This window comes from Lasiodiplodia theobromae (genome assembly GCF_012971845.1).
Source record: "Lasiodiplodia theobromae strain AM2As chromosome Unknown scaffold_25, whole genome shotgun sequence".
Lineage (NCBI taxonomy): Eukaryota > Fungi > Ascomycota > Dothideomycetes > Botryosphaeriales > Botryosphaeriaceae > Lasiodiplodia > Lasiodiplodia theobromae.
In genome coordinates, this window is record NW_023336458.1 from 571,321 (window position 1) to 596,292 (window position 24,972).

At 50.6% G+C, this 24,972-nt stretch overlaps 7 protein-coding genes across 7 annotated transcripts; 5 read left to right on the forward strand and 2 right to left on the reverse strand.

The window, feature by feature from the left end:
• Nucleotides 1-508: 508 nt before the first annotated feature.
• LTHEOB_8166 (uncharacterized protein) lies at nucleotides 509-1,669 on the forward strand (the record flags this gene model as incomplete). Its single annotated transcript, XM_035517613.1, has 6 exons — nucleotides 509-574; nucleotides 629-665; nucleotides 737-811; nucleotides 859-1,234; nucleotides 1,291-1,370; nucleotides 1,428-1,669. 6 exons carry the CDS (start codon nucleotides 509-511, stop codon nucleotides 1,667-1,669), a joined length of 876 nt encoding a protein of 291 aa, XP_035370713.1.
• Nucleotides 1,670-2,854: 1,185 nt separating this feature from the next.
• LTHEOB_8167 (Alpha-N-arabinofuranosidase A) lies at nucleotides 2,855-4,964 on the forward strand (the record flags this gene model as incomplete). Its single annotated transcript, XM_035517614.1, has 8 exons — nucleotides 2,855-2,875; nucleotides 2,926-3,440; nucleotides 3,492-3,575; nucleotides 3,626-3,702; nucleotides 3,753-3,785; nucleotides 3,836-3,978; nucleotides 4,036-4,518; nucleotides 4,569-4,964. 8 exons carry the CDS (start codon nucleotides 2,855-2,857, stop codon nucleotides 4,962-4,964), a joined length of 1,752 nt encoding a protein of 583 aa, XP_035370714.1.
• A 1,170-nt stretch (nucleotides 4,965-6,134) lies between these two features.
• LTHEOB_8168 (uncharacterized protein) lies at nucleotides 6,135-7,238 on the forward strand (the record flags this gene model as incomplete). Its single annotated transcript, XM_035517615.1, has 1 exon — nucleotides 6,135-7,238. The coding sequence occupies one exon, from the start codon at nucleotides 6,135-6,137 to the stop codon at nucleotides 7,236-7,238; it is 1,104 nt and encodes a 367-aa protein (XP_035370715.1).
• A 772-nt stretch (nucleotides 7,239-8,010) lies between these two features.
• Nucleotides 8,011-10,088, reverse strand: LTHEOB_8169 (Heat shock protein 70; the record flags this gene model as incomplete). The annotated part of the gene is made up of 7 exons (XM_035517616.1): nucleotides 8,011-8,216; nucleotides 8,279-8,417; nucleotides 8,473-8,671; nucleotides 8,722-8,825; nucleotides 8,878-8,977; nucleotides 9,029-9,968; nucleotides 10,022-10,088. The coding sequence occupies 7 exons, from the start codon at nucleotides 10,086-10,088 to the stop codon at nucleotides 8,011-8,013; spliced, it is 1,755 nt and encodes a 584-aa protein (XP_035370716.1).
• Nucleotides 10,089-11,149: 1,061 nt separating this feature from the next.
• LTHEOB_8170 (uncharacterized protein) lies at nucleotides 11,150-12,421 on the forward strand (the record flags this gene model as incomplete). Its single annotated transcript, XM_035517618.1, has 3 exons — nucleotides 11,150-11,287; nucleotides 11,348-11,858; nucleotides 11,904-12,421. 3 exons carry the CDS (start codon nucleotides 11,150-11,152, stop codon nucleotides 12,419-12,421), a joined length of 1,167 nt encoding a protein of 388 aa, XP_035370717.1.
• A 6,589-nt stretch (nucleotides 12,422-19,010) lies between these two features.
• On the reverse strand, nucleotides 19,011-19,679 carry LTHEOB_8171 (uncharacterized protein; the record flags this gene model as incomplete). The annotated part of the gene is made up of 1 exon (XM_035517619.1): nucleotides 19,011-19,679. One exon carries the CDS (start codon nucleotides 19,677-19,679, stop codon nucleotides 19,011-19,013), a length of 669 nt encoding a protein of 222 aa, XP_035370718.1.
• A 2,252-nt stretch (nucleotides 19,680-21,931) lies between these two features.
• LTHEOB_8172 (Transcription factor bhlh protein) lies at nucleotides 21,932-22,630 on the forward strand (the record flags this gene model as incomplete). Its single annotated transcript, XM_035517620.1, has 2 exons — nucleotides 21,932-21,976; nucleotides 22,034-22,630. 2 exons carry the CDS (start codon nucleotides 21,932-21,934, stop codon nucleotides 22,628-22,630), a joined length of 642 nt encoding a protein of 213 aa, XP_035370719.1.
• Nucleotides 22,631-24,972: the final 2,342 nt, after the last annotated feature.

Consider the following 24,972-nt stretch of genomic DNA (forward strand, 5'->3'; position numbering starts at 1 on the left):
CAATGACAATCCGCGATACCAGCATTCCCTGGAAGCGCAACTCTGTCTTTCTCAACATGATGTGGCCCGTGCTGCTCCTAGCGTTGAGCTTACTCCGGCGTGCCTCGGCAGCAGACCTCTCGTTCTCCAGCCTACCAAAATGCTCTGTAAGGCGATCGATCTAAGCAAATGCGGAAGATCTGCGACCATTGACGGTGTCACAGCTACCTTGCCTATTGGAGGCATTGTCAATCATCGACTGTTCCGCTCTTGACTTCACCTGCCAATGTCGCAAGAGTGGTCAGCTTGCAGATATCACTCAGTCTTGCTTACAAGCGAAGTGCAAAATGCAAGAAGTAATTGGTGAGCACATATATCAATGAAGTACAATACAGTCTACTAAGAAGGACTAGATCTTGCCAAGATTCAAAGCAAACTGTGCAATCACGCAGTTGATTCACGTCAAGGCTATCTGAGAAACGAAAAGATAATATCCGTGTCTCTTGCGCTATTCTTCGTGGCTATCAGAATGACCTCGAAGATTTTAATACAGAGAAGACTAGGATTAGATGACTGGATGATCCTTGTTGCGGCAGTAAGTGCACGGATTGCGCGGAGAGATCATGCCAGATGTACTAACTGGGACTAGCATCTTAGCATCGCGTCACTTGCTTGTCTATTGATCAGTAAGAAGCCATAGCGCTACAATCTCCACTCTAAATAATCGACGATCTTTAACAACGTCCACTGAAACCAGGTGTGAATTACGGCTTCGGACTTCATCTTTGGGGGTTTGATACGTCTTACCATTTTGCGCAAGCACTCAAATTCTGTACGTACTGTATCCTTGGAATCGTTAAATATACTGATACCATCAAGTTTACATCGAGCAAATCCTCTACGCAATTATAACCGGTATCACAAAACTGTCCATCCTGATCTTCTTCCTATCGATCTTCCAACAATCCCGTTCATTCAGGATTGCAGCCAAACTCGTTTTCGCCTCAATCGCATGTTCAACCACCGTCTACATCTTCGGACTTGCCTTTCAATGTATTCCCGTCCCATTGTCATGGGACAAGGACATCAAAGATGGCAAATGCCTCAACTTCAACAACTTGGCGTACTCAGGAGCGGCAATCACCATCGCCCAAGACGTCGCGACGCTCATTCTGCCGATTCCCCAGCTTCACACTCTGCAGGTTGACGTATACAAAAGAATTGGGCTGGCTATCATGTTCACTGTCGGCAGTCTGTATGTCAGAACTCTATTCTGTACACGTGTCACATACTAACTTTGTTCCCTACAAGTGGTTGCGTCGCATCTATGGTGCGGCTCAAATTCCTCATCGACTACGGCATATCGACCGGTGAGGCCGCAGATCCAACATGTAAGCTTCCAGCCAAAGAGCTACTCTTTCATCCAGCTGATCATGCTTTCACGACAGACACGACTGCTCCCGCTATCGCATGGAGTGGAATCGAGGCCGGAGCCGCCATCGTTTGCGCCTGTCTGCCGTCTACTCGCAATTTGTATCGACGGATAGCCTCCCAGCTCTTTCCAAGACTGTCACTCAGCCTCTCCTCTCTGAATCGGTTTCGCGTGAAGCAGGTCACGAGCATCACGCAGAACTCAAGACCTCGCAACGAATCGGAGATCGAGCTGAGCCGGACAGGGGCGGAACCTTAACCGTCCCGTGTGACACATCTGATCTGCGGGGAGGCCCGACGATTCCGGTGACGCCATTCTGTCCTTGGCGACGTCCGGGAGGTGTTCGGACGGGACGTGGGTGTGAAAGAAAGTGGAGAGAGAGAGAGAGCCGAGATGGGTACGAGAAATACTCGGCGGAGGACGGCGGCTGGCGCTGGCGGAGATGGCGGACGGCGCTCTCGACGTAACGGCTGTGGCGTGTGAAGGCGTCGGGGGATGTGCCGTGGCGTGCAAGGGAGATCGCCGGCTAAAGCTTGAACTTGAGGAGTTTTTGAACTCTTCAGCGGGTGTCTCGGTCAGTTCCTTGCAGCGACTCGAGGCTGTGGCGCGGAAAGCGGAGGTCGGGGTTCGGTTCGGTTGCGGGGAGAGGGGAAAGAGCGGGGTTACGGCTGCCAGCAGGGCGGAAAACTAACTGCATCGAGAGCTACAATAGCGAGAAGGCCGTTGGCACGCGTAACGCGATGCGTAATACGACCGACTATCATGACCTGGAAGTGTCAGTTTTCAATGCAAGGCTATTTAATTTTGGAACACCTGACTGTATCAAAGTTCTCAGGTCGGCACTTGGTGGTGCAGTATGACGCTTCGTTCAAAAGATTTGTCGCGAGGATATCGATTCGGCACAAGATTACCGAGTAACCCGGTACTGATCGTCCAATTGAGAAGGGGGTCGGCAGACCCGAATTGACATACCCGGCGTGATCGGCACTCCGGCGGGTGAGATTGAGGCTAAGATCTCGACAATAATCCGCAACCGTGGGATAAGCCGCTTTGATCACGCCAGGTGCCAGAATGGGCAAACTTTCCACTGTCGCCTTCTGCTTTTAGAGGCTGCAGCGGTGGATACGGTGGGATTGTGGGCTCCGTCCAGGGAATCCTTGAATTTCCATCCCACAAGCCCACAAAGCAATTCCCGGCACTTGTTGGCGGAGCGGAGAATGCACTCCCATGCAAGGAGATAAAGCTCGATGTTATTGCCATCATTGTCCGGCAAATCCGTCTATCTGTACCACTCGTTGTTCTTGAAACCTACCGGTATTCGTCATGTTGCTCCATCCGCGTTCTGTTTTGATAGGTGCTGTTGCACTCATCGCTTCCACGGCACCTTCATTGGCTGTTCACTTGACGGTATCCCAAGATAGCGGAAATGCAACATCCTCGCACATGTGGGGTTTGATGTTTGAGGTGAGACATTCAACCATAGTGGGTGGACAGGGACTGATGTGTCAGTGTAGGATATCAATCAATCAGGAGACGGCGGCCTTCATGGTCAGCTCATCCGCAACAACGGTTTCCAGGGGCCAGATCCGGATCTTAGCGCCTACGGATCTTTGAACGGCACTTCCCTCGCGATGGATGATACAGTTCCACTTACGGATGCGATCCCCCGGACTCTTCGTATTGATGTTGAAGCTGGGGCCGCTGGTGAGGCTGGCTTCATCAACTCTGGGTATTGGGGTGTGCCTGTTGATGGCAGCACTTATTCTCACTCAATTTACGTCCGTGGAGAGTATAGCGGTGATATGACCTTCTCTCTGATCGGAAACAGTAGTGGAACTGTCTTCGGCCAGAGCACATTCCATGTTGACAGCGTGTCTGACTCGTACACCCTTTTCGAGGCCACAGCGACGACCACAGAGACAAGCGAGACTGACATTTCATATCACTTGACGTTTGATGCTGGGCTTGTCTCTGGATCCTCGCTATGGTTCGCGCTTCCTCAGCTCTATCCCACCACCTGGAACAACAGGTACGGCCGGGTTTCTTCCTCTATTGCGCATGTTTTGCTGACATCTCGTAGAGAAAATGGGTTGAAACCGTGGATCGCTGAAACACTTGTCAATATCCAAGGGACATTTCTCCGATTTCCTGGAGGCAACAACCTGTATGTATTCAAGTACTGCAGACCAAACGCATTGCTAACAAGTCATTTAGTGAGGGCCCTAATGTAGAAAACCGTTGGAAGTGGAACGAAACTATTGGCCCACTCGAGAACCGACCAGGACATCGAGGTCCGTTTGCAAAGCACGAAATAAAGATATCCGTACTGACAGCTTGGTAGGCACGTGGGGCTACACCAACACAGACGCTTTAGGTAAGAACCTTTATCCCAGACGATTGATAAATCTGCTAATGTAGTACCAGGCCTGCACGAGTACCTCTACTGGTGCGAGGATATGGGTTTGGAACCGGTTCTCGCCATCTATGCCGGATACTCTCTCGACGGCACCGCCATCACTGGCGATGCACTGCAGCCTTACGTTCAAGAAGTCCTGAACGAACTCGAGGTGAGTTGTTGACCGGCTTCAGTGCATATTTCTTTTACATGTAGCTAACTCTGATAGTATGTTCTCGGCGACACAAGCACGACATACGGTGCTCTCCGCGCTTCAAATGGCCAAACGGACCCCTGGGACGTCAAATACGTTGAGATCGGCAATGAGGATTACTTTGCCTGTGACACGTATCCCGAACGCCTGGCTGTATTCCATGACGCCATCTCTCGGGCTTATCCAGACCTGCAGTTGATCGCCTCCACGGAGAACGCTACCTGCTTACCTGACCCCATTCCTGAAGGTATCATACTGGACTTGCACAATTACAATTCCCCAGACGGATTTGTAGATCTATTCGGCTTTTTCGACAACATTGACCGCAGCCATCTCTACATGGTTGGCGAATACGCTCGAGTCAATATTGACTGGCCCGACATGCAGGGATCTGTTGGAGAGGCTGTGTACATGATGGGAATGGAGCGTAACAGCGACCTGATCAGGTTTGCCGCTTACGCCCCGTTGCTTCGGCTGGTTGATAACCAACAGTGGCGAGTGCGTGTTCTCATATCAATTCCCAATGCATCCTGCTAACATAGACTCAGCCTGATTTAATCTCCTACCACCAAGCTCCTGACGCTATCTACCTTTCCACAAGCTACTACGTCCAGCAGCTGTTTGCCCAGAACGCCGGTGACACAACACATGCCGTCACCTCCGACACCGCCTTTGGGCCTTTGTACTGGAGCGCCACAAGTTCGGGTGACACGTACATCGTGAAGCTCGCAAACTACGGCCAAGACGTTCAAAATGTAACCATTGAGATTGCAGGAAAGACGACTGCCACCCTGTCCATCTTGGCAAACGATGACCCGTCAGCCGCCAACTCCGACACTGCTTCTCCTGTCAGTGCTCCCGTGGTATCGACAGTCACAGCAACTGACGGGGTCTTTTCTTTCTCCGCACCGGCCTGGGCTGTCATTGTCTTAGCAGCTGAGTAGAAGACGATGGTAAAGAGAGCGGCGCTTCACCGCATCGTGTCTGGACTGAATTGTTTCACGTTAAACTTTATGTCTAGACGATTTATCTGCAACTTGCAGATTACTTTCCTTGGCATCAGGGGGATCTTCCCCACCACGTTCTTTAGTAGCTAGTAGCATTGGCAGTCTAATCACCTCGCACTACTACTCAGATATTGCGTCGTCATTTATTCAAAGGAGGACCAATTCTTTCCACTGATTGTAGATTCAAACACAATGTTGTCTGCATTTCTGCGTCGTCCTTGCCAGGTTTCTCAAATGTGTACATCGGAGTGTGTCTGTCAATTACTGCCTGTCAACGTCAAATATGTACGTGCCGACACAGCGGACTAGATTTGTTGGTGGTATAGGGTCAACCAGTCCTTCAATATATTTTTAATATGGTGTTGGCTCCCCCTCGAAACTCCTCATAGACCATCGAATGGCCTCCCGATCATCGGATCACCTTCCGACTCTCTGGAAATTTGAGTTCCATCCAGCTCAAAATAGTTGATGGACCTGGACCAAATTCTATCTCTAAACCTACTGATCAATTCATCGTCAAGTTGCCCCTAAATTTTCCGGCAGTCTTCCGAATTTTTTAGTATACTTTGGTCTCAGTGATATGTGCGTGCACAGAGGATGAAGCAGATTTTGACATAATTTTGACCCGGCCCACCATGTCTGCTGGTCGGAGTATTCCGCGCGGCACCGCCTCTACCCACCGATCGACGACAATCCTGTCAATAATGTCTGTCGTGAGCCTAAGGCTAAAATCACGAAGATCATCGCTTAATACCGTCGCATATTCGGGGATGGCGGGAGGCGCTGCTCTTTTCGGGTACATCCCGCGCACCAATGCGCCTCTAGCGCCACGCGGTTCCAGCCCCTGACATATGCTTGAAACGGGCGCTAAATGGTATGATTGGCTGTTTGCGAATAGTTCGAGCTATCCACCAAGCAAATTGGTCCAAACATTTAGGAGCCGTTTACAGATTCCACAGTAATATAATCATCCCCAAAGCCGGGAAGAGATCCCACGCCGACAGTCTATCATTCATTTCACATTTTTATCGTTCCATTCTTTCTGACAAACGCCTTTCGAGTAGCACCAGGTCTACTTTATTTTTTCTTCATTCTGTCGCTCTCGCCATGAAGTTTTCCCCAGTTCTTGCAGTTGCCTTGTCGACCTGGTCCATTCCTTGTTCCGCCCATTACTTTTTTCCACATCTCATTGTCGACGGCAACTTTACCGGATACTTCGAGTATGTCCGTGAGACCACTCAAGGATATATGCCCCAAAAGGGGATGTACGAGAGCACCGACTTCCGCTGCAACACGGGCTCTCAGGACTTTGCATCCAAAACCCTCGTCTACGATGTCCAAGCCGGCGCTGAACTTGGATTCGGGACCGACTTCAACGCACTGATCGAGCATCCCGGACCCTTGAGCGTCTATTTGTCCCGGGCTCCTGGCGACGTCCGCGACTATGACGGCTCTGGCGACTGGTTCAAGATCTACGAGCTGGGCCCTCTTCCGGGCTGGACCGCCGACGGGTCCATCGAGTGGGGCGTCACCGGGCTCGGGAACTTCACTTTCACGCTGCCCAGCCAGACTCCTGCTGGCCAGTATCTCGTGCGGATCGAACACATCGCCCTGCACGGTGCCGGCGAGTTCGGCGGCGCGGAGTTCTACTACAACTGCGCCCAGATCAATGTCTTGGGTGAGAGCACGGCCACCCCGGAGCCGACCGTCAAGATCCCGGGCGTCTACAACGGTTCCGAGCCGGGGATTCTGTTCTACATGTACCGACCAGATTTGAACTACACCATTCCGGGCCCAGCTGTCTGGCCCTCCGCGAATGGGAACACGACGATCGAACAAGCAGCCACGACTACTGGATCAGGGTTTGCCACTCAAATGCCAGCTTCGACCACGCCTACTTCATCCGTGTTCGTGTCAGCTCCCTCCTCTTTTGTTGCCCCTTATCCCTTCAGCAACAACACGGCCGCCATAAATGCAACGAGCACTGACTCTTCGTATGAGCCGGTGACTACGGTCTTGCCCAGTTTCTCCGTCACCGCTGCTGATGCGGCCGCTGGAGTTCCACTCTTAGAGACCGTGGTGGTGACCCAGTACGTCACTTCACTCCAACAGTCTGGCTCCGGGATTCCAACGGCAACGGAGTGTCCTGACTATACTGTTACTGTTACTGAAAGCAGCATCGTCACGGTTACTGTAAACGTCGCAAATTAAGTGAAACGGGTCGAAGTATCTGGCACAAGACCATGGTCATACAGGCGCAATGGAAAGTCACAGTGGAAAAAGGGACCGCCCACCACAACCTCAACATCTTCATCTACACTGAGGTCGTAAATTTGTCAATGTCAACAGGTAGCAGGAGTTCGTTTTTATTCTCTTGAAATGATAGAATATGGCGAAAAGGCTTTTCAGGATCGTGACTCGACATTCCGCGGCGCAAGAGATAGATTTGGTGCAAATGGTGAGGGGGACACCATGGAGCCGGACTTAAATTCAATCGAATCAGCAAGCAGTTTGAATGGAAGATAAATCAAATAGTTATTACCCTGTGTCCGTATGACGCCCATTAACTGGAGCCATTTGACTGTCTTCATGTCGGGTAGAGTAATCTATAGGGCTTTATAGCTTCATACCAGTCTCTGTGTGTTTATGCTGCAGTTAACAATGGCGATACAGAAGAAGGGGTACTGGTGTACTCAGGACTCGGCATTGATTGCTTTTGGCCAAGATCGTACGTGAGTCGCAAACGAAGATGGGATGCAAATGGCCGTTAGTGATCGGATGAAGGGCGGGAATATGCGGCTCGGCGGTCAATGATGAACGATAGTCTGAGTATCCCAGCTAGACTTCAAAGGGGAAAGAAAGCATGCAGTGTACATGCACGATATAGGAACCCCAGCTAGAATGTAACAGCTAAGTACCATGCAGATTGAAATGAAGAAAATTTTGTTTGTATTGGATACTGTAGGTGGTTGTTTCGGGTGGTTTACTTCGTGTACACAATCTGCGCAGATCCAATTTCCTGTCCTTGTGAAACAACACGAAAGCGGAGAACACCCTCTTTTGTGGAAGGAAACACTTGAATTTCATAAGCCAGGTGGTAATGCATGACTCCCTTGTGAATCTTGGTCTCGAAAGCACTGAAGTTCAGAGAATTGAAGCGCAGACCTATCTGGCCAACACTTTGAACCCCTATCCCTCCGAGTTAGTGATCTGTATGAATAAATAATTCTACGAACTTGATTTATACGTACCTGCATAATAGCATCTTTCAGCCTGCTCCTCACTTTCGCTGCGGTACAGATTGACCGGCGGTGGGTTGTTTGCCTGTGCTGCTGTTTGCCACAATACTTGAGAGCTTCTGAAGAACACCCCCTCATCCATGTATTGGCCCTGTACGCGACTTAGCATAAGGAGAATGAGGGTATTATGACACGGAGTTGATCACCTTCGACATTGCCCATTCCATCCGGTGTAGGCACAAGTGCTGACCGTCGATCTCGTCAAACCAATAGTCCTGTTGTGGGTCGATCCCCGGTCGAAAGGTATGGGCGCTCTCGAAGCCGTAATGTTGTCTGCATTTTTTACGCTGCGGTTTGATATTCTCTAGCCCCCTCAAGGCTGCCCCTTTTACAATGGCGGCTTGGCTATTTGTAATTTAGTTGTACTCTATCAGCAACGGGTTACGGCGACTCACGGATGCTTCGGACATAGAACTTGAATCTGCCACTGCGCACACACCCGCTCAAGCTCGGTGTAAAGAAACTTTGAATCTCCAAAGCCCCCAACGAGAACGACTTTCTGTAAACGGGTATTAGCTCACTACTCAAGTGTGTCGTAAAGTACTGCTTACATGGACTCTCTCCCCAATGTTTGCTGCTTGCTGCGTTTGCTCCTGGATCAAGCCTATAATCCTCTCCACAGCTGGTTCAAAAAAGCTTTTCATAGTAGACCTTGGTACGTCAGCAAGCATTGGTGTATATGCAGTGCATTGGCTGAATTACCATTCAATCTTCACTGTGTTTTCCGAAGCATCGTATGACGGCGAATCCGGAACGTCATGCATGGATAGACCCAGCTCGAAATGTTCACAATTGTCGGAGCTGAATGCGCGCTTATGTGACTCAAATTCCTGCATCATCTTGCTCCCAGGACACTTGAGTCTGTCACGAAGCCCGTCGAAAGCTGGGCCAAACGTTTCCGACATCCAAGCCAGGAAGCGGCGATCAACGTATGTGGAGCCACATTTGCCACCTGACCCAACTACAAGCTCTTCGAACTGGAGGGTTGGATAAGTCTGCGTCACTTTGTAGGTTATTAAATCAACCGTCCCCCCGCCACAATCACATATGAGTATACCATCACCCGGTTTGACAATGACATTGGTCCCATGGACCGTGAGGTCTTTCAGGACAGCAACAGCCGCTGCCTCGGGCTCCTGAATCATGAATATTCGGTCTCCTGGTCGGCTTCCGAAGCCAGCGGCCCGGGCTGCCCTTCTCGTCGCATGATTGGCTTGATCTGACCAGATCGCTGGTGTGGTAAACCAAAACTCGATCGGGAGTTGTTGCACAACGCTGGGGGTCATACGACGTTCTAGTGTCCCGATCAAAAACTTGTACACGTGGGAAAGGAAGTCGGTAACAATTTGCTCGGGTGACTTGTGCGGGTGCTGCTTGACCTCCGGGAGCGTATCGTCGTAGTGCCTTTTCGCCTGGTCCTGGTCCAAGAGTAGCTTCATCCACGCCCAAGACACCATCTCAGGCTTGACCTGGAAGCCCCATTTGTCCCCTCTTGGGCTCCACGGAGAGTTCTCGTTTTGGTACGCGATAACGGTAGGGACTTTCCAGTTGTAGCTGCCTGTTGCCCCGCTTCCGCCCCATTCGTTGATGATGTCGATCTCCTGAATGGTCTGCTGGCTGACAGTGGTTACCCAGCTGACCCCTATCATGTCACATATTAACGATGTGTCTTCAGCATGGATGGGCTCCCGGTACCTGTGTATGTTGTGCCGAAGTCGACCCCGACGACGATGCGATGACCGTTCTGCTGGAGCCTCGTCATCTTCCTCTTTTAGGTACATACGCTTTGACGGCGTAGTCAGGTAAAGAAAAGAATTTTCTGATGTGCGAACTGTAGTAGGAAGATTGTGGGGAAATGTGCATGGCTCGAGAGAAGAAGGATTGTAAGTATTTGAGCGCTTGCAGCCGCAGTTACGCGTGTTTGAGAAGAACACGATCAGGCTGCATCAAAACAACGTGTCTAGCTGATGAGCGGGGTTGTTCCGTAAAAAGAGCCGCGGCAGCTCGGCGCGGTAGTACGACTCAGTCAACATTCTATCAGTCCACGACCCACAGCCTTGCCCCACACACGAAAGTACTACGTACACTGACTTCAGTGGCGACACGTTGCGAAGGTGGATAAGGTATATCTTAAAAGGGAATGATTAGCTCTACATCCTCCACAGTAGGCAGCAGTCTTCGGAATCTGGAGGAATTTGTTTACCGCGCCGCTCATTTTCGCAGGCAACAACCGTGGCACAGGGCGATCTAGATCATTATCTTTCGGCAGTTAACAAGGGCCTGCATGTAGAAGAGGAAAGCCAAAGGCGCATGAAATATTGAGTTGACTATGCCCTTCCCCCTCCAGATAGGAAACTTGTTGGTTTAGTGAATGCTGATTCTAGAGTTTTAGAGCGAGAAGGCGGAAGTAGCACTCAGACAACAGACTTGCAGAATTATGCGATATATCTGTAGCAAGACGGGAACGGGTAACGCCGCGGATGAGGCGTTCTGCGGCTGGGTGCGCAGAAGCGAGCGGCAGCCTGATGTCGATCGCGTACGAAACAAAGCTTTGGAACGAAGCCAGAGTACAGAGAATGCAGAGGTCCCTCAACATCTTGACTCTACATACCCGACAGATACTCTATACTCCCCTCCTGCACGGTTTGCCGGCCAAATGGACCCCTCTCTTGGGCCCCCGGGAGGAGAAGACGACCTGGTCATGGTGGATGCCGATACAAACAGCACCATGATGAACAAGGCATGTTTACTCACATGCTAACGCATGAGCGTGGTGATTTAACTGGACAATAGATACATCCGCGCGAGAGCTCCGTGAAAGCGATGCAGCACACGACTATGCGGTATGACGAGGCTGATGAGCAAAACGCCGATTTCGGTACAGGAAGAGATGCCGGAGCCAGGAAATACAGACGCACCGGGCGAGAAGGCCATCCTTACCCATCCAGGACAGATACAAAGGTACGTAGCGTGGCTCTAGTCTGAGAAAAAATAACCTTGCAGAGGCTGACTACCACAAAGACGCTGTTAGACCAACTCAGGCAGAAGGATGAGAAGATCAAGGGCCTCGAGCGCCAACATGAGGAAGACCAGGATTCATACCGGCAACTTCAGGAGAGTGTGCTGCAAACCCTTGAGCCGGCGGTGTGGGCACCTCCAGACGACAGTGACACCAGGGAGTGGCTCATGAGATTTGCAAGAGATGCAAAGAAATGGTCAAGAACGGAAGGTTTGACAATTTCAAGCGTCGATCAGATCGGCGAATCTCAGGCCGGAGAGATAGTGCGGCGCGGAATCCTTGAGAATGTCTTGAGTGTGCAACTTTCTGACGAGCGCATCGGCAAGGTCAAGGTTCACATCCTACTTGAAGCTCTATTGCAACAATTCGTCTCTTCCAAACTCCTGGATGACTGGTCTTTCTTTCTTTATCGCCGCCTTAGATTTCCAGGCACACTCGAAAGCGAGTTACCGGTAGGGATCGCCTCGGAGATCTTGTATCCTGTCAATGCGCTATTCAAGGAATTGGAGAAATGTAGGTTACTCAGACGTAATCGTGAAGCCTGCTGACTCTTCAAAGGTGACCCTAAAGGAGCGCATTCCGTACGCTCACAGATTCTCAGGATAATGTATCCACCAAAACCAACGGACAGCGGGACGAATCAGGAGTTCATGAGGAATCTCATCGATGATGCCATCAAAGCCCACTGTTCCGATCTGAGCAGAACCTTCCTACAACATGTCTCTCCACTTCTCAATCACCCTTACCCACCAGCTGTCGAAACGCAGCTCCAGACCATACTTGAGTCTATCGGCAAATTTGCGTACCAGCTATGGACACAGAAGACGTTATTCATGACTCGAGGGCTTCGTGGTGATGAACCCCTCCCGTCAAAATTTTACTCTAATTCAGAGGAGATGGATCACCATGATGTGCACTTGAACATCTCTCAGGATGATCCCACAGCACTCGACGGTTGGCAGGTTGCGTTGGTCGTGCAGCCTGCCGTAATCCGCAAAGGAGATCGGGAAGGGTTCGATCCAAACATCGTGACCATTCTCAAGAAGGCAGTTGTGTTCCTTGTCCCCAGTTCGTAGGATGTTGTGTTGCGGCTCAAAGGCTTTGGAGCTTAAGCCGGACTTGCAATTTTGCAGAGAATAACTCAAGGAAAGGACCATGACATTGATTTCCGAGCATTCCCAAGTCAATTTCTCAATATGTAATGATTGGATGCCTGCATATGGTATGGTCAGCAACCTGGTGAACCTTCGTTCTACGTGTAAAGTAATAAATCTTTGGGTGTCGAGTTCTTGGCTCTCAGTGCCTTTAACTGCATGTAAATCAGACTTTCTCCCCAAATTACGGTGCCTTGAATCAAAGTATAGCGGGAAGAAATGCTGCCATGAAGAAGCCCGAAAACATACAAGAACTAGAAATGGCAGAGGCCGCATTGTAGTCCAAATCATGCCCCATATACACTACAGGAAACCAATTGCATCGAAGGCAGGAGTGGAGGGAATACAGGAAAGACATACGCTCGTGACACGGCGTCCTACCATTGACAATCGCAATACCGCCAGCCGTGCCACCACGCCAACACCATATCGTACGCCATGCTATTCCGCCCTGTCAATGACTTGGCGACCGTCACGCTATCTTGTGACGACCCGGAATGCAATACTGTCGTCACTACTCACTATTCATACTCGGCTAACCTATACCGCTGTAAGATAAGCCTTTCATCTATACATGTTAAAGGCGTCGCCACTGATGACTTTCCCTGATACGGACCGACGCCGTTATGTGCACATGCCCACCCAGTTCGATCGAATCAGCACACTTGAGCAAAATAATTTGTGTTCAACTCCAACTATAAGAATTCTCATGGCTCTGACTCAAACTACGTCATCAACGGTCCCCCTGACCCGTGCTTTCATCAACCACAAAGTCATTACTACTCCTGTAAAAGGAACCGAAATCGCCCAGAAAATCCAGAATAGGCCAGATACCCGTACTTCACTTTTTTTATCCTTGTCGTCCAACCCGAAATCAAAAAAGTTGCTCCCAAAAAGCGTCGCAATCAATGTACTTGGAAGAAAGAGTAACGTCATGATAGCGATAGTGTTCATGGATCTGCTATCTCGTCCCATTCGTCGACTATCTCGTTGTGTAACAATATTGAAGGACTATGGAGTAGAATTAGTTCTTGGTGATCTCGCAGGGTTGTTTGTCGAGTCAAACATTCAAGCTTACCAGATTCGTGATATTAGAAATTCGTCCCTCAAGACTTGCCAGACGGAGTTGAGATGATCTGAACAACTGTGCAGCATGCCGTAGATCCCGCATAGCATTATTACCCATACCGGGTCCTGTTTCGTGCTCCATAACCTTAATCAAGGCCTGGACAATCTCCTTCGCTGCCTCGAATCCTTCTGAGATATATATGCAGTGCTTCGATATATTATGCAGTCGAGGAAAGTTGAACAGTGCCGCAGTGGACCCTTCAAACTTTTTCGCGGTTTGTAGGGTGTCCTAAATTTTGGTTGAAACAGGTAAGAATGAATTCGATATTCAATCCTGCGTGGCGTTACTTACCTCCTCCGTACTTCGAAAAACGTCCGCAAGCTTCCAGGCAACCACATCCATCTCCACAAAGAGAGCTTGAAATACCACCGCAAAGATTGACCAAGGCTGTTCAGAAAATTCGCGATCAGGTCTGAGCTCATCGAAACGATGTTCCAACGATTCAGAAATTCCAAAACACAGCAACGTTACCCCCTGACTGCCTCGTTGCTCAATGAGTACATACGAAGAATCAAACCAGCTTCTGTCACTGTAGATATCACTTCCCTGTATGTTCCATCGACCGGTTTGTCGATCCTCAACAATATTAACATTCTTGCAAACGAGCCGAAACCATGTTACTGCGGAACTATAGTCAGTTTTTGTCTGCTGATGCCTTTCGTTGAAACAACGTGGCTTACCATTTGTCTGGCTGTCAGTATGCACATGAGTCCCTACCGCGTGGTTGACCGCTTGCTGACGCTCCAACTCAAATTTTGGGGGAACTTTGAAGCGCTCAAGCAGATTCCTGAACGCCTGTTTTGGGTGCGGCTTCATCAGGTCGCGTGGAGCAGAGCTTGATCAGTTAGCGCATCCACGAATCTTGACAGCTCAAAGTGACGTACATAATACGTAAGGGTCCGCTCCACGGCTCCTGACACTCTGAAAGTATCTGCGTGGATGGAATGTCGACTCGCTTCTGGGGTGCAGAGTCAAGTTGGTTCCAAATCCAGAATGTCACACCGAAGTCCGCAGGCTGCATCATCGGTATGCCTACGGGAGCCTCTGCGACTCCAGACATTGATGACGACTGGTGGGCCGCTTTACATTGTTTGCCTCCGTAGCTGATGTTTGCTGAACGCGGAAGAATTGAGGAAGAGAATGCGCGGGGCTAGTGGTAACGTGGAAGCCCGCTAGAGATTAACTTTAGGCACCCACTGGCGCGAACTCAGACCACAGGTGCTACGTGACGCTGACGGTAGTGCAGAGTGGTGTTACGCAGCATAGACTCCTCGGCTTTTGCCTGTTCCGAGCCTTGGCCGCAGGATTCAGGGCAACCTTGCAGCTTGAGTGTATGACAGGTGGCGAGATGCATGCTTTCAGCTCATGCAGCCGGAGCAGATAAAAATAAACGGTGCTGCCTTCTGCAAAAGCTAGACTCAGCACAGGGCTTGCAAATATCTTATTGGAAGTATGGACTTTGATCGAACATTTGGCAGCCATAAAGGTAAAGGTCTCAGCGGGATTGAAATATTTATTCGCACATCTTTTAGTTGCGTATTTCATCGGCGTGACCGATCTCAGGGGCGTGAATATTTGTTCAAGCTTTGTAAGAGCGGGAAGGGAACACGCGCTAGCCTTGGATCTGTACAGTCCCCTCGCGCGGCCGGTGGCTAGCGCGAAGAATAGCAGGGGCTTAAACAGGGAATGACTGTGCCAATTTAGATGATGTGATAGGTCAAGCCCGCAGCGTCTACTGTTTTCGGGAGTTTACAGGCATCTAATAGATTAAAAAAACAAATCCACGCTAGCCACCGGCCGCGTGATGGGACTGTAATTGCGATCGTGATTGTACAACAGCGCTCATTCATGCAGTCAATGCAAAGAATGCTAAGTTGGGAACGGAAATTAACTCATCGATTTAGTCTATTTTCTGCCATGGGATATGGGAGCCCGGCAGAGCCGCTTCTTAATGCTTGCAAAGTGAAATGAGGCAAGTTACACCAGCCTTTGCCTAGTACTCAGCCTCATGCAAGGGAGATGCATGTGCTACGTCGAATAACTGACAGACGTCCTGAGCCCCTATCCTCCAAGATATCTCCAGACTCTAGTCGGCTGTACATTTAAGAGCCTCTTTCCAGCACTATTGAGTATTTATTTCTCTGGATTCCCGCTCAATCCTCCAAGGATCATCAAACCACCAAACTCAAATATTAGAACATTGTTGTTCGAGAAAAGTTCAAATGGATGTAAGAGATTCTTCATTATTATTTTCCACATTATCACCGAAGTATCGTCTTCCCAAATCATTAAAAAGTTAACAACAATCTTTAGAACGACAAACGTCACGGTAGTGGACACACCCCTCGTCCTTCTTCATCAGGCCCCAATACGGAGCGGCATGGAGCCAGCCACACACCTGGATCAAAGGCTGGCCCTAAGCAAAATCGAACTCAAGGTGCAACTCAAAGCGTAAGCCAACTACCTTCTTGAAGTAGAGAGACTCATCTCATATCCCCGTTTATGTTATAGTCAACAAGCACCTTGACTCGTCTTTCGAACATGGTAGGCATCTTTCGCTGAAGAGAAATATGGAGGGACACTAGAATCATAGGAAGAATCCAGATAGGAGTCTTGCTGAATGACTGGTTTATCCTCATGATTCGTACTGATGTGCAAATGCTGACACTGACTCTTATTGGAAAGAAGCCTGAAAACGCGAGACGAAAGTTTAGTCGTCACCACCCGCACGTTTACAGGGAAGCGACACTGGAGTATGACAACGAAGAGCAATACGTTCACATGGACACATTTCGTAGACAATATATCGGACCAGAAGACGATCGCTATATCAGTCCAGCAAGCGGTAGCATCAAGAAGCTAATCGTGCAGTCGACTCACAGCAATTCAGGGAATTCTACCTATCATCGCACCAAAATTGGTACTGATGGTAGCATTATGGTGAGTCTTGCGCACTGGGCACTCATACGCCCACATCCTACTATCCTTGGTTGGATATATGGGATTATCAAGTATATCCTGGCATGTAGTTTCATTGGCCCCTTCGTAAGTGGAGATGTGTCCTTTGCGAATTTGAGATGAAATGTTGATGAGTGCTCTAGTACTTTGTTTCTCCAGCAAGACCGAGAGCGCACTTGCATTATGCCCCATTCCACTATGCGCACTATACCTACGCAAAGGTACCACGAAACATTTTTGAAGAGCGTCCCGAACAAAGACATCACGTGGTACACCAGCCAACGGAATCTAATTCGCCGTATGTCGTACCTAGCACCTGGGTTCATCAATGACACTAACAACTGTTAGTCCTTCTCAGGGCAAAACGATGGCACCCAGGAACACGAGAGAGACTACCCCACGTCCCCTCTTCCCGAAATGGCTATGCTTCCTGGAAAACGCAGGCGAAAAAGATAGCCCAAATCACGGGGTCAAAGTTGCGCGCGTCGACCAGCCTGATACTTGGCCTCATGGAGTGAAGCATGTAAAGCACCCAGAGTACCTCTTCGTGGCTTATACCTCGGAACAGTTCAGACACAGCTCGGACGAAGACATGCAGGCACTTGATGAGATTGCGGAGACGGCAACAAGAAAGGCTGGCCTGGACGCGTACTGGATTGGTTCCACCTGCTTCCGAGACGACGACGATGCCGAAGACCAAGTGTACTGGATAAGCGATATCGTTCGCTGTGCCACATTGACCTGCATGGCTATTGGCCTATCAGAAGTCACTCGCGGTAAAGAAGGCGCAGACATGATGAGAGAATGGGGAAGCAGGATCTGGACATTGCTGGAGGTACTCCTTAGCCGATCCAACCGGGCCATTGTCGTGGTTCAAAGAGGAGACCTTGCACATGAGCAATCTCGAATTGATGACGACTGCTCTTCAATGCCTCCATAGGCGCACGACAAGAAACAAGTACTTCAATGGGGATCATTCCTATGCGCTGATGGGGCTTGCCAACATCCGACCGCGGCCAATAAAGACGGACTCCGCATTCCAAGCATTTGCACGCCTGTCGCTTGCAAACAACAGTGAAAAGCTTCTTGAGCGCCTGATTTGTATTCTTCCAGAACAGCCTGATCAGGAGTGGTGGGCTATGAACGACGCGTTTAGCGTGAGCCTTTGGGACATCTACCCTTCTATTCAAGTTGCAGGTGAGAGGAGACATGAGCCTTGAATTAACCATTTGCAGCTGACAGTCTTGTGCAGGAATTTGCGGCGGAGAAAAAATGAGTAAAGGGAACGGTAAACAACGAGCCGACTTGTCCGACGATGCCCAGGTCGGCTACCTCGATCATCACGATGACGATGCAGTTATAATCGACGGTATGTGGGGCGCTGCTATCCGCTGGAAGTCGTTTTACCTTGTCCAGAAAACGTCACGTTATAGCTGTTCTCGTTGGCTCGCGTACATTTATTTCGCCTTAACCTTTTGCCTGCTTATCGCTACGTGCAGTCTCGGCATCTCTTCCCACTTCGATCCTGGCATCTCTGTTGGCACTGCAGGTATTGTTGGGGTTTTCTTTGCGGCTTTCGCCCTTCCTTCCCCGGTTGTGTTACAGGCAATGATGCGAGAAAGAATACGGAAAGCAGACCCTGCTCTCTTCGGCTTCGAGGGATATCTACCTCTTGATGAGGTGGAGCGAAGAGTATTCGGTGCAGCAAAAGGACACTTGAGATGGTCACCATGGGCTACACCTCTTTCAAGGCACGCACTTAGAGACTACGACGAATGCATCGGGCTTGACCCGGTCCAGACGGACAAAGAGGTGCGGCAGATGGCGGACGATGCCAAGACGGCTGAATACGGGGAGCAACGCATATTCACACTCGTCGACACGGGGACATTGACGGTAACGTTGTTCCAGGCTGCCAGGCCTCCTGTTGGGCTGTTGGTTTGTGGGAGTGAGGGTGGCATGCAGCGAGCCTTGGGGGTGTCGTATGACTGGAAATCGAGGACTTGCTTTCGGGAGACTGTGTTCCGGATGCCGACTTCGATCTTGAACCATATGCTCAGGGTTCCAAAAGTCAAGTTGGGATTAAAGAGGAAGGAGGCAATGGTCAGACGGGTGAGAGCTTAGATTGGGTCAGTAACGTTGAATGCATGGAATTAGTTTTGTCGCTCTGTTTGATTGTCGGTTCTTCCCGTAATTATATTGGTGATTAGCCTGAATGAGGGTGCAAGAGGAAACAGATCAAAGCTAAACCTCTGCCAGTCGGAATGGGGATTGAGGGGGTGAGAAAAGATACACCGAACCCAGATATGAGAGAAAGAGATGCCGTAGCCTCCAGGGAAACAGTTTCCATGCTGTCACCAGAACGAACTAGAATGAGGACCAGTTCAAAGGAATGACAGAAAAATGAATCAACCGAATTGCCCCCTACGGCTCCCCACCCTTAACAATCGCGACAAGGAAATTCAACCCATTCTGGCCCACTGCATGCACCAGTACATTATCGTCAAACTCCCAATCATCCTGCCCACGATTCTCGCTGTACTCAGCGAAGTCCGATCTCGAAATCTCCCCGTTCGCTTCCAGCAGAATATCGAAAGCCTTCTCCTTCGCCTCCTCCACCGTGCGGAAGACGCCCTCAACAATCGTCCGCCTGCTCCCGACCGACCAGTCCCGCGAGTAATCAATGACCGTCTGCACCAGGAAATACAGCGAATCCTTCACGCGCTCATCGGGTCCCTCTAGCGAGAGCTTGCCGACCCTGTTTGGCGTCGTCTCCAGCTCGACCGTGACAGTGCCCTCCTCGATCGTCTTGGCGTACACCATCACGTCGTCGCCGAACGTCCACTCCGTCCCGGAGTCTCGGCGCAGCTGCAGGTCTTGGAACTGGCCCGGCTGGTACCCTTCGTCGGCGAGGGCTTGCGAGGCGAATTTCTTGGCGGCGGGCAGGCTGGCGAAGGTGCCGCGGATGGAGGGCTGCAGGACGGAGTTGGTGTGGTTGGGGGTCGGGTACCAGAAATAGCGTTTGACGTGGTACAGGTTGTCGGGGGAGCCCTCGTGGGGAGGGGTTAATGGCGCGGTTGCCTGTGTGGCCATTGTGGTGTGAAGTTGGATGTTTGTTGGTGAGTGGGATCAATTGCGGATAGTAAGGGGAAGTTTGAGGAGCGAGGTAAGCGCGGAACCGCCCGGTCTTTATATCAGATCTGCGTCTTGCGAATTGCTGGTATCATATGATATTGGCTGGCAAATAGCCTGAGGGGGCGCCGGTACAGTGGCCGATCGTGGCATCCATGTGCCAAGTCTCATGATATATCTAGAAATGGTCTATCGATACGGGTTGAAGTCTTGGAAATGGCTTTGGATTAAACCAATCGAGGGAAAGGCTGACTCCTACTGATGCTAAAACAGCAAAGAGCGCCTACAACTCCATGAAACAGGCTAGATTATTGTCACGAAACTAATCAACATCCTTCTCTTACAAGTGCTGATTGGCTTCATGTGAATGTCTCATGCAAGGGAACGGATAAAGGAAAAGTATTCAAGGTTGGTAGCGACCGGCCATGCTACTCCAGTGTCAAAGCCTCACCGATCAGCCGATTTTCATATTTGACATAAACTGCCGACCTTATCCACGGGGAGACGATTCAGTGAGAGGATTCTGTCTTCTTCCTCCAGTCGCCATCATGGACTGATATCGAGATATTGTAGCATTTGTCCTCGCTGGCAACAGAGGTGGTGTGACCCAGGTCTTGGCACCAGAATGTACCATTGTACTTACATACACACAGGATTTGCGGAACGGGGCGAGACCCCTCCTCCCCGCTACCCCGCCAACTTCCCCGCCCACGCACTGGCCGGTCATTTTCAACACCCCCGCTCTACAGCTGCGTCCGAACTCGGTGGCGCAGAGTTTGCACACAATGGTCTTCGTGCAGTGCAGGCCGGTGCCGGAAGTCATCTTCGACGTGCGGATCAGTTGGCAGCGCTCCGCGCGTATCTATTGGACATGCCCCTTCTCGTGATCGTCGTCTGATCGGAACGTGAGCAACCGGGTCCCAGGTAGACAGGGCTCCCTTCCGATGCCGGCTGTGTCTCCTGATAGACATATCTTGACCTGCCTGGTTGTGTAAAACACAATCCCAGTGTCAGCGAGCAAATCGCCCGCATAGGGGGAACGTTCTCTGATCCTAAACCGTCCATCTGCAGATCAATGCGACTGTAGCAAATGCCTGACCATGCTGCTCCACTCTGTTGTACTGGGCCGCGTGGAGACAAACCCGCCTCGGGGTCCACAGAATTGTGCCCCGTCTCGTTTCTATTCCAAGACTTGGGAGAAAGAGAAAGGGCTGAATGGCCGTGATGGTTCCGACGTTCCAGTCCTCAATATGACATCGGCCCGGTGCCATCAATTAACCCTCAGGTGGTGGATGTCCACGCCTTATCCCGTCTCAAGGGGTTCTGCTCAGGGATATGAGATGTCAGCCCCTATCGGAGACAGCTCGCTGTGGCTCGGACGAATGGAGAGCCTGTAGTATGAGCGAAGTGCGGGTTTATGGTGTAGGGCTAAGCACTAATGCACGAGATCGCCGCGACCATATGCTGCGTGCCGATCATCCACGCTAACCTCTCGGAAGCGTCGGGCGTACACGTGGCGATATGCCGATCATGGAGTCATGGGGAGGAATTGCCGTGGTTCAAGCGTGGGCGTAACCACAACGGCGGCGTGAAGATCTCATGGAAGTGCTGAAACAGTAGCATGACAACATACCGGGAGCATCCGATGTGGCAGCCCTACTCATTGGCAGCGTTGATAAGAACCCACGTTGACACGACAAGGGAGATGCGGACCGACACGGCCCTTGCCAGGGTTCCGTCAGCCACAGACCCAAGCCGCATGGCCCGTAGTGGGACCTTCAGCGCAGGGACCGACGGAGCATTGGCGGCGGCAGGGTCCTTGTCAAAAAGGAAAAGTTGGGGCTCCGTCGCGAGGCTGTGTTTGCCTTAGCTAACGGCCGTGTCAGTGATCCTTCGTGAGCTACGCACACTCGGTTTGCGGACCAGTGCAGCTTGGCCTCCCGTTGAATATAAGCGGCTTGCGGTCGTGCCAGCTGGATGACAGAACTAAATCCAACTTGAACACGCTCATTGCCAACACATGCTCGTTCACTTCCCTATGATCTGTAACGGAGATGGATTCTACCTTTAACATTCCGGAGGGCCAGTGCTCTCCTGAGGATTGGCTTTCTTTTCCTTTCACTTCCCCCCCTATTCACGATGCTCAGTGGGTCGAGTGGGATCCGATGTTCGGCCCCACCGAACAAAGGCGTCCTGGGAATCCTTCAGGGCCGATGCATTCGTCTTCTCCCACAGCTGATGGAAGCAGTCAAAACAATGTATGATGCGGCAAAGCTATGGGCTGAACTTTCGTCAACGACTAATCAGAGATACAGGTGTCCAACTTGCCTCCCGAACTGAATCAGACGTCCACCCTTCCTCCCACCGAGCTCATCTGGTCCCTTGTATCATCTCAACCTGTCAAGCCTGTCATTGGCGAAGGGGAGTTGTACCAGAATTCTCCTGGCTCAGATGCATGCGGACGAAGAAACACCGAGTCTCCTCAAGCCAATATTTCAGAGTCTGGACTTACTTCCGGAACATGCACTGCCAACTCTTCTCCCACCGAAACCTCTGCGTCAATAGAGGTCACAATTGGACCTCCAGTCGGACCCGTCCCGCACGTGAGCGTTGAACGCAAGTATCGCCATGGAATGGTAGCCATGTTCGCGCGGTTACGAGACGCCATTCCAGCGCTCAACATTCCGGGCGATATGTACGCAGACGGCTCCAGTGCTCGGCCAACGAAAGCCAAGATCTTGACCAGCGCCATCGACTACATCAAGACCATGGAGGCAGAGCGCGACCGCATGCAAGACCGCTACGCGAGTAAGGTGGCGGAGAACGAAAGGTTGAGACGGGCAATACTGGAGCTGGAGGGAAGGCTCGGCATTCCGCGATGCGGCGTCTTTAGTGCAATGTCTGACAGCTGACGTTTGTGTCCATTGGAAGCACTCAAGGTGCCTTCCATGTTTGGCTGCTTTCCCTGTACTCCTTTCCTTGTTTTTTCCTTGGTCTCGCGTGCCCCCTCCAGCGCGAGGTGTGCAAGCCACCTCGGGGCCACCACCCAGGGCGCTTATTGGAGCTCGTCCAGTAACGAAGGAATTAATCGCCACCGGAGTGTGTCTGGTTAACCTTGATAAGAGCACGAATTAGCGGGTCGGTAGACTACTGGAAGGTGACTGAGATAGACGCAGGAAGAGATAGTCAGGAGACCTCGTCCTTAGTCTTCGTTTAGTTGCACAAACGAGTTTTAGTTCGGCTCATGCTACAAATCATTCCAAGCGCTAAGCGGCATGAATTCCGCCATGGGAGATGGCTAAAATATAACAGCCACTGTTGTTGATGGTTGATAAAGGTTCTAATCTTGGGCTGAATGTGTAACATGCTATGGAATGTTTAATGTTTCCCCAGCCGTTGCAAATAATAAAATTCTCACTCACACTCGTCGGAGCAGTTTCCTAGGTTAAATATCGGTGCGCTGGTCACCAACCACTACGGATTGCGGGGTCTCCACATTATGTTCCTTCAAGCTAGCGCTCCTGCGCACCGCGTGTACGCACTAACCTTATGGAAGTTACCGCGATCTCCCCCCAATGTGGCTGCAGGCGGTCTGGCCCTAACGATCCGCCTATGACGTACCCCTCCCAAGCGTCATTTTAAGCGCCTCTCCCGTCTCGTTTTCGCCGTTGCAGCAGCATGAAGGTTGATCTTCCTGGTTGAAGTTGGCAGCTGCCGGCTCGTTGCTGGCGTCAACTGAAACAGCGGCGTATAGGCGATGAAGCGGGTTGCCAACGCTCTTGCATGCGTCCGCCCAGCAGGGCTGAAAAGGGCTGAGTGGAAGGTCAAGCGAGAACGCGATTCACAACCACACGAGATTGATCAGTCCAGTCTTCGGTCTGGAGACGATGGGCACACAGATCGTGAGAGCGCTCGTCATGCGCGGGGCCCAGGCAGGCCTGATGCGAATCCACGAGCCACTGGTGCATGGGCCAGACCTTCGATAGCCACATGCTTACCGGAGCATTCTCTGGCATGCTGATTGGCTTCCCGCCTATTGCTCGGATCCTGTACGTGAGCCTATTTGTGGTTGTCTGCAAGTTGAGCTCGAGGGCTCGGTTCAACTGAAAGTTTCTGTTGAGGAAAAATAATCGAGCGTGGATAATCGGCCAATACATGCAGTTCAAATTTTTCTAGTTTCAGAGCCTGTGCCACCGCCTTCAGGTCGGTCCTCGGGAGTTCCGCTCGCCACGATGGCATTTTCCATGGCATTAACTACACCAAAGCATCGAAAGACGATATCGAAGACCCACTTTGCCGTAGCCTGATCCCGGATTTCTTTGAATTATCAATGAAGCATCGCTCTCTCGAATCGAAGATGTTTTTCTTACACATGCGTTTGCTGAAAACATTGATGGGGGGAATCAAAACGCAAACCAAACCCGCCTTTTTTCTCTTGCATAAAGGCCCCTCTGAGAGCATAAATTATTCATGTGATTCGAAGACTATACAAGGAAGACTGAGGAAACATGTCTTCAAGATGGGAATCTGTACTATCGGAAGAGTGATTCAAACTCGGCAGGAATTACATCAGATGTGAGGCCAAGACTTTGCATGAACCCTGGAGGATTCGCAGACCTGGAACGATATGTCAGGACAAGCGTAGCAAATAGTATTGGTGGAATGAATTCTTACCAGTCAACAGGATCCAGGAGGGTAAGAGCTTCGAAGAGGGTATCATCATTGCCTGGTGGGGGCTCCAAACTGGGGTGATTTTCCAATGCGTCCGATGCTTGACTCGCATGGCCGTCATGGGCAGGAACCATTCGTGGATGGGTGAATTGATCGGTCCAGATTGCTGATGTGTTTGGACGAGTGATATTCTGGGTGACCGGATTCGCACTGGTGTGTGATACCATTACTGGTACATCACTCGATGATGGCTCGGTTTGTGAAAGGTTCTCCATCCTGCTGAGGAATGATCTGTTGTTCTGCCAAACTTTCTCGAGGCTACCTCGTAGCTTGTCGCAGATTGTGCTGCTGTAGGAGAGGTTGTCATGCAAGAGCCTATTTCGAACAGAAAATCGTTGTTCAAACAAGGAAAGGTATGTCTCTGAAACCGTAGGGAGGTGTTCAGGCCCGAGAATATCGATCTGCCTGGCAGCGACTCTCAATGCATTGTCCATTTTCTGTTCAAGCGGAGAATCATGGAAAGAATCATTCGTTGCTAATGCGTTTCTTGACTTCAGGGAGAATGTGATACTTCCAAAAGCAA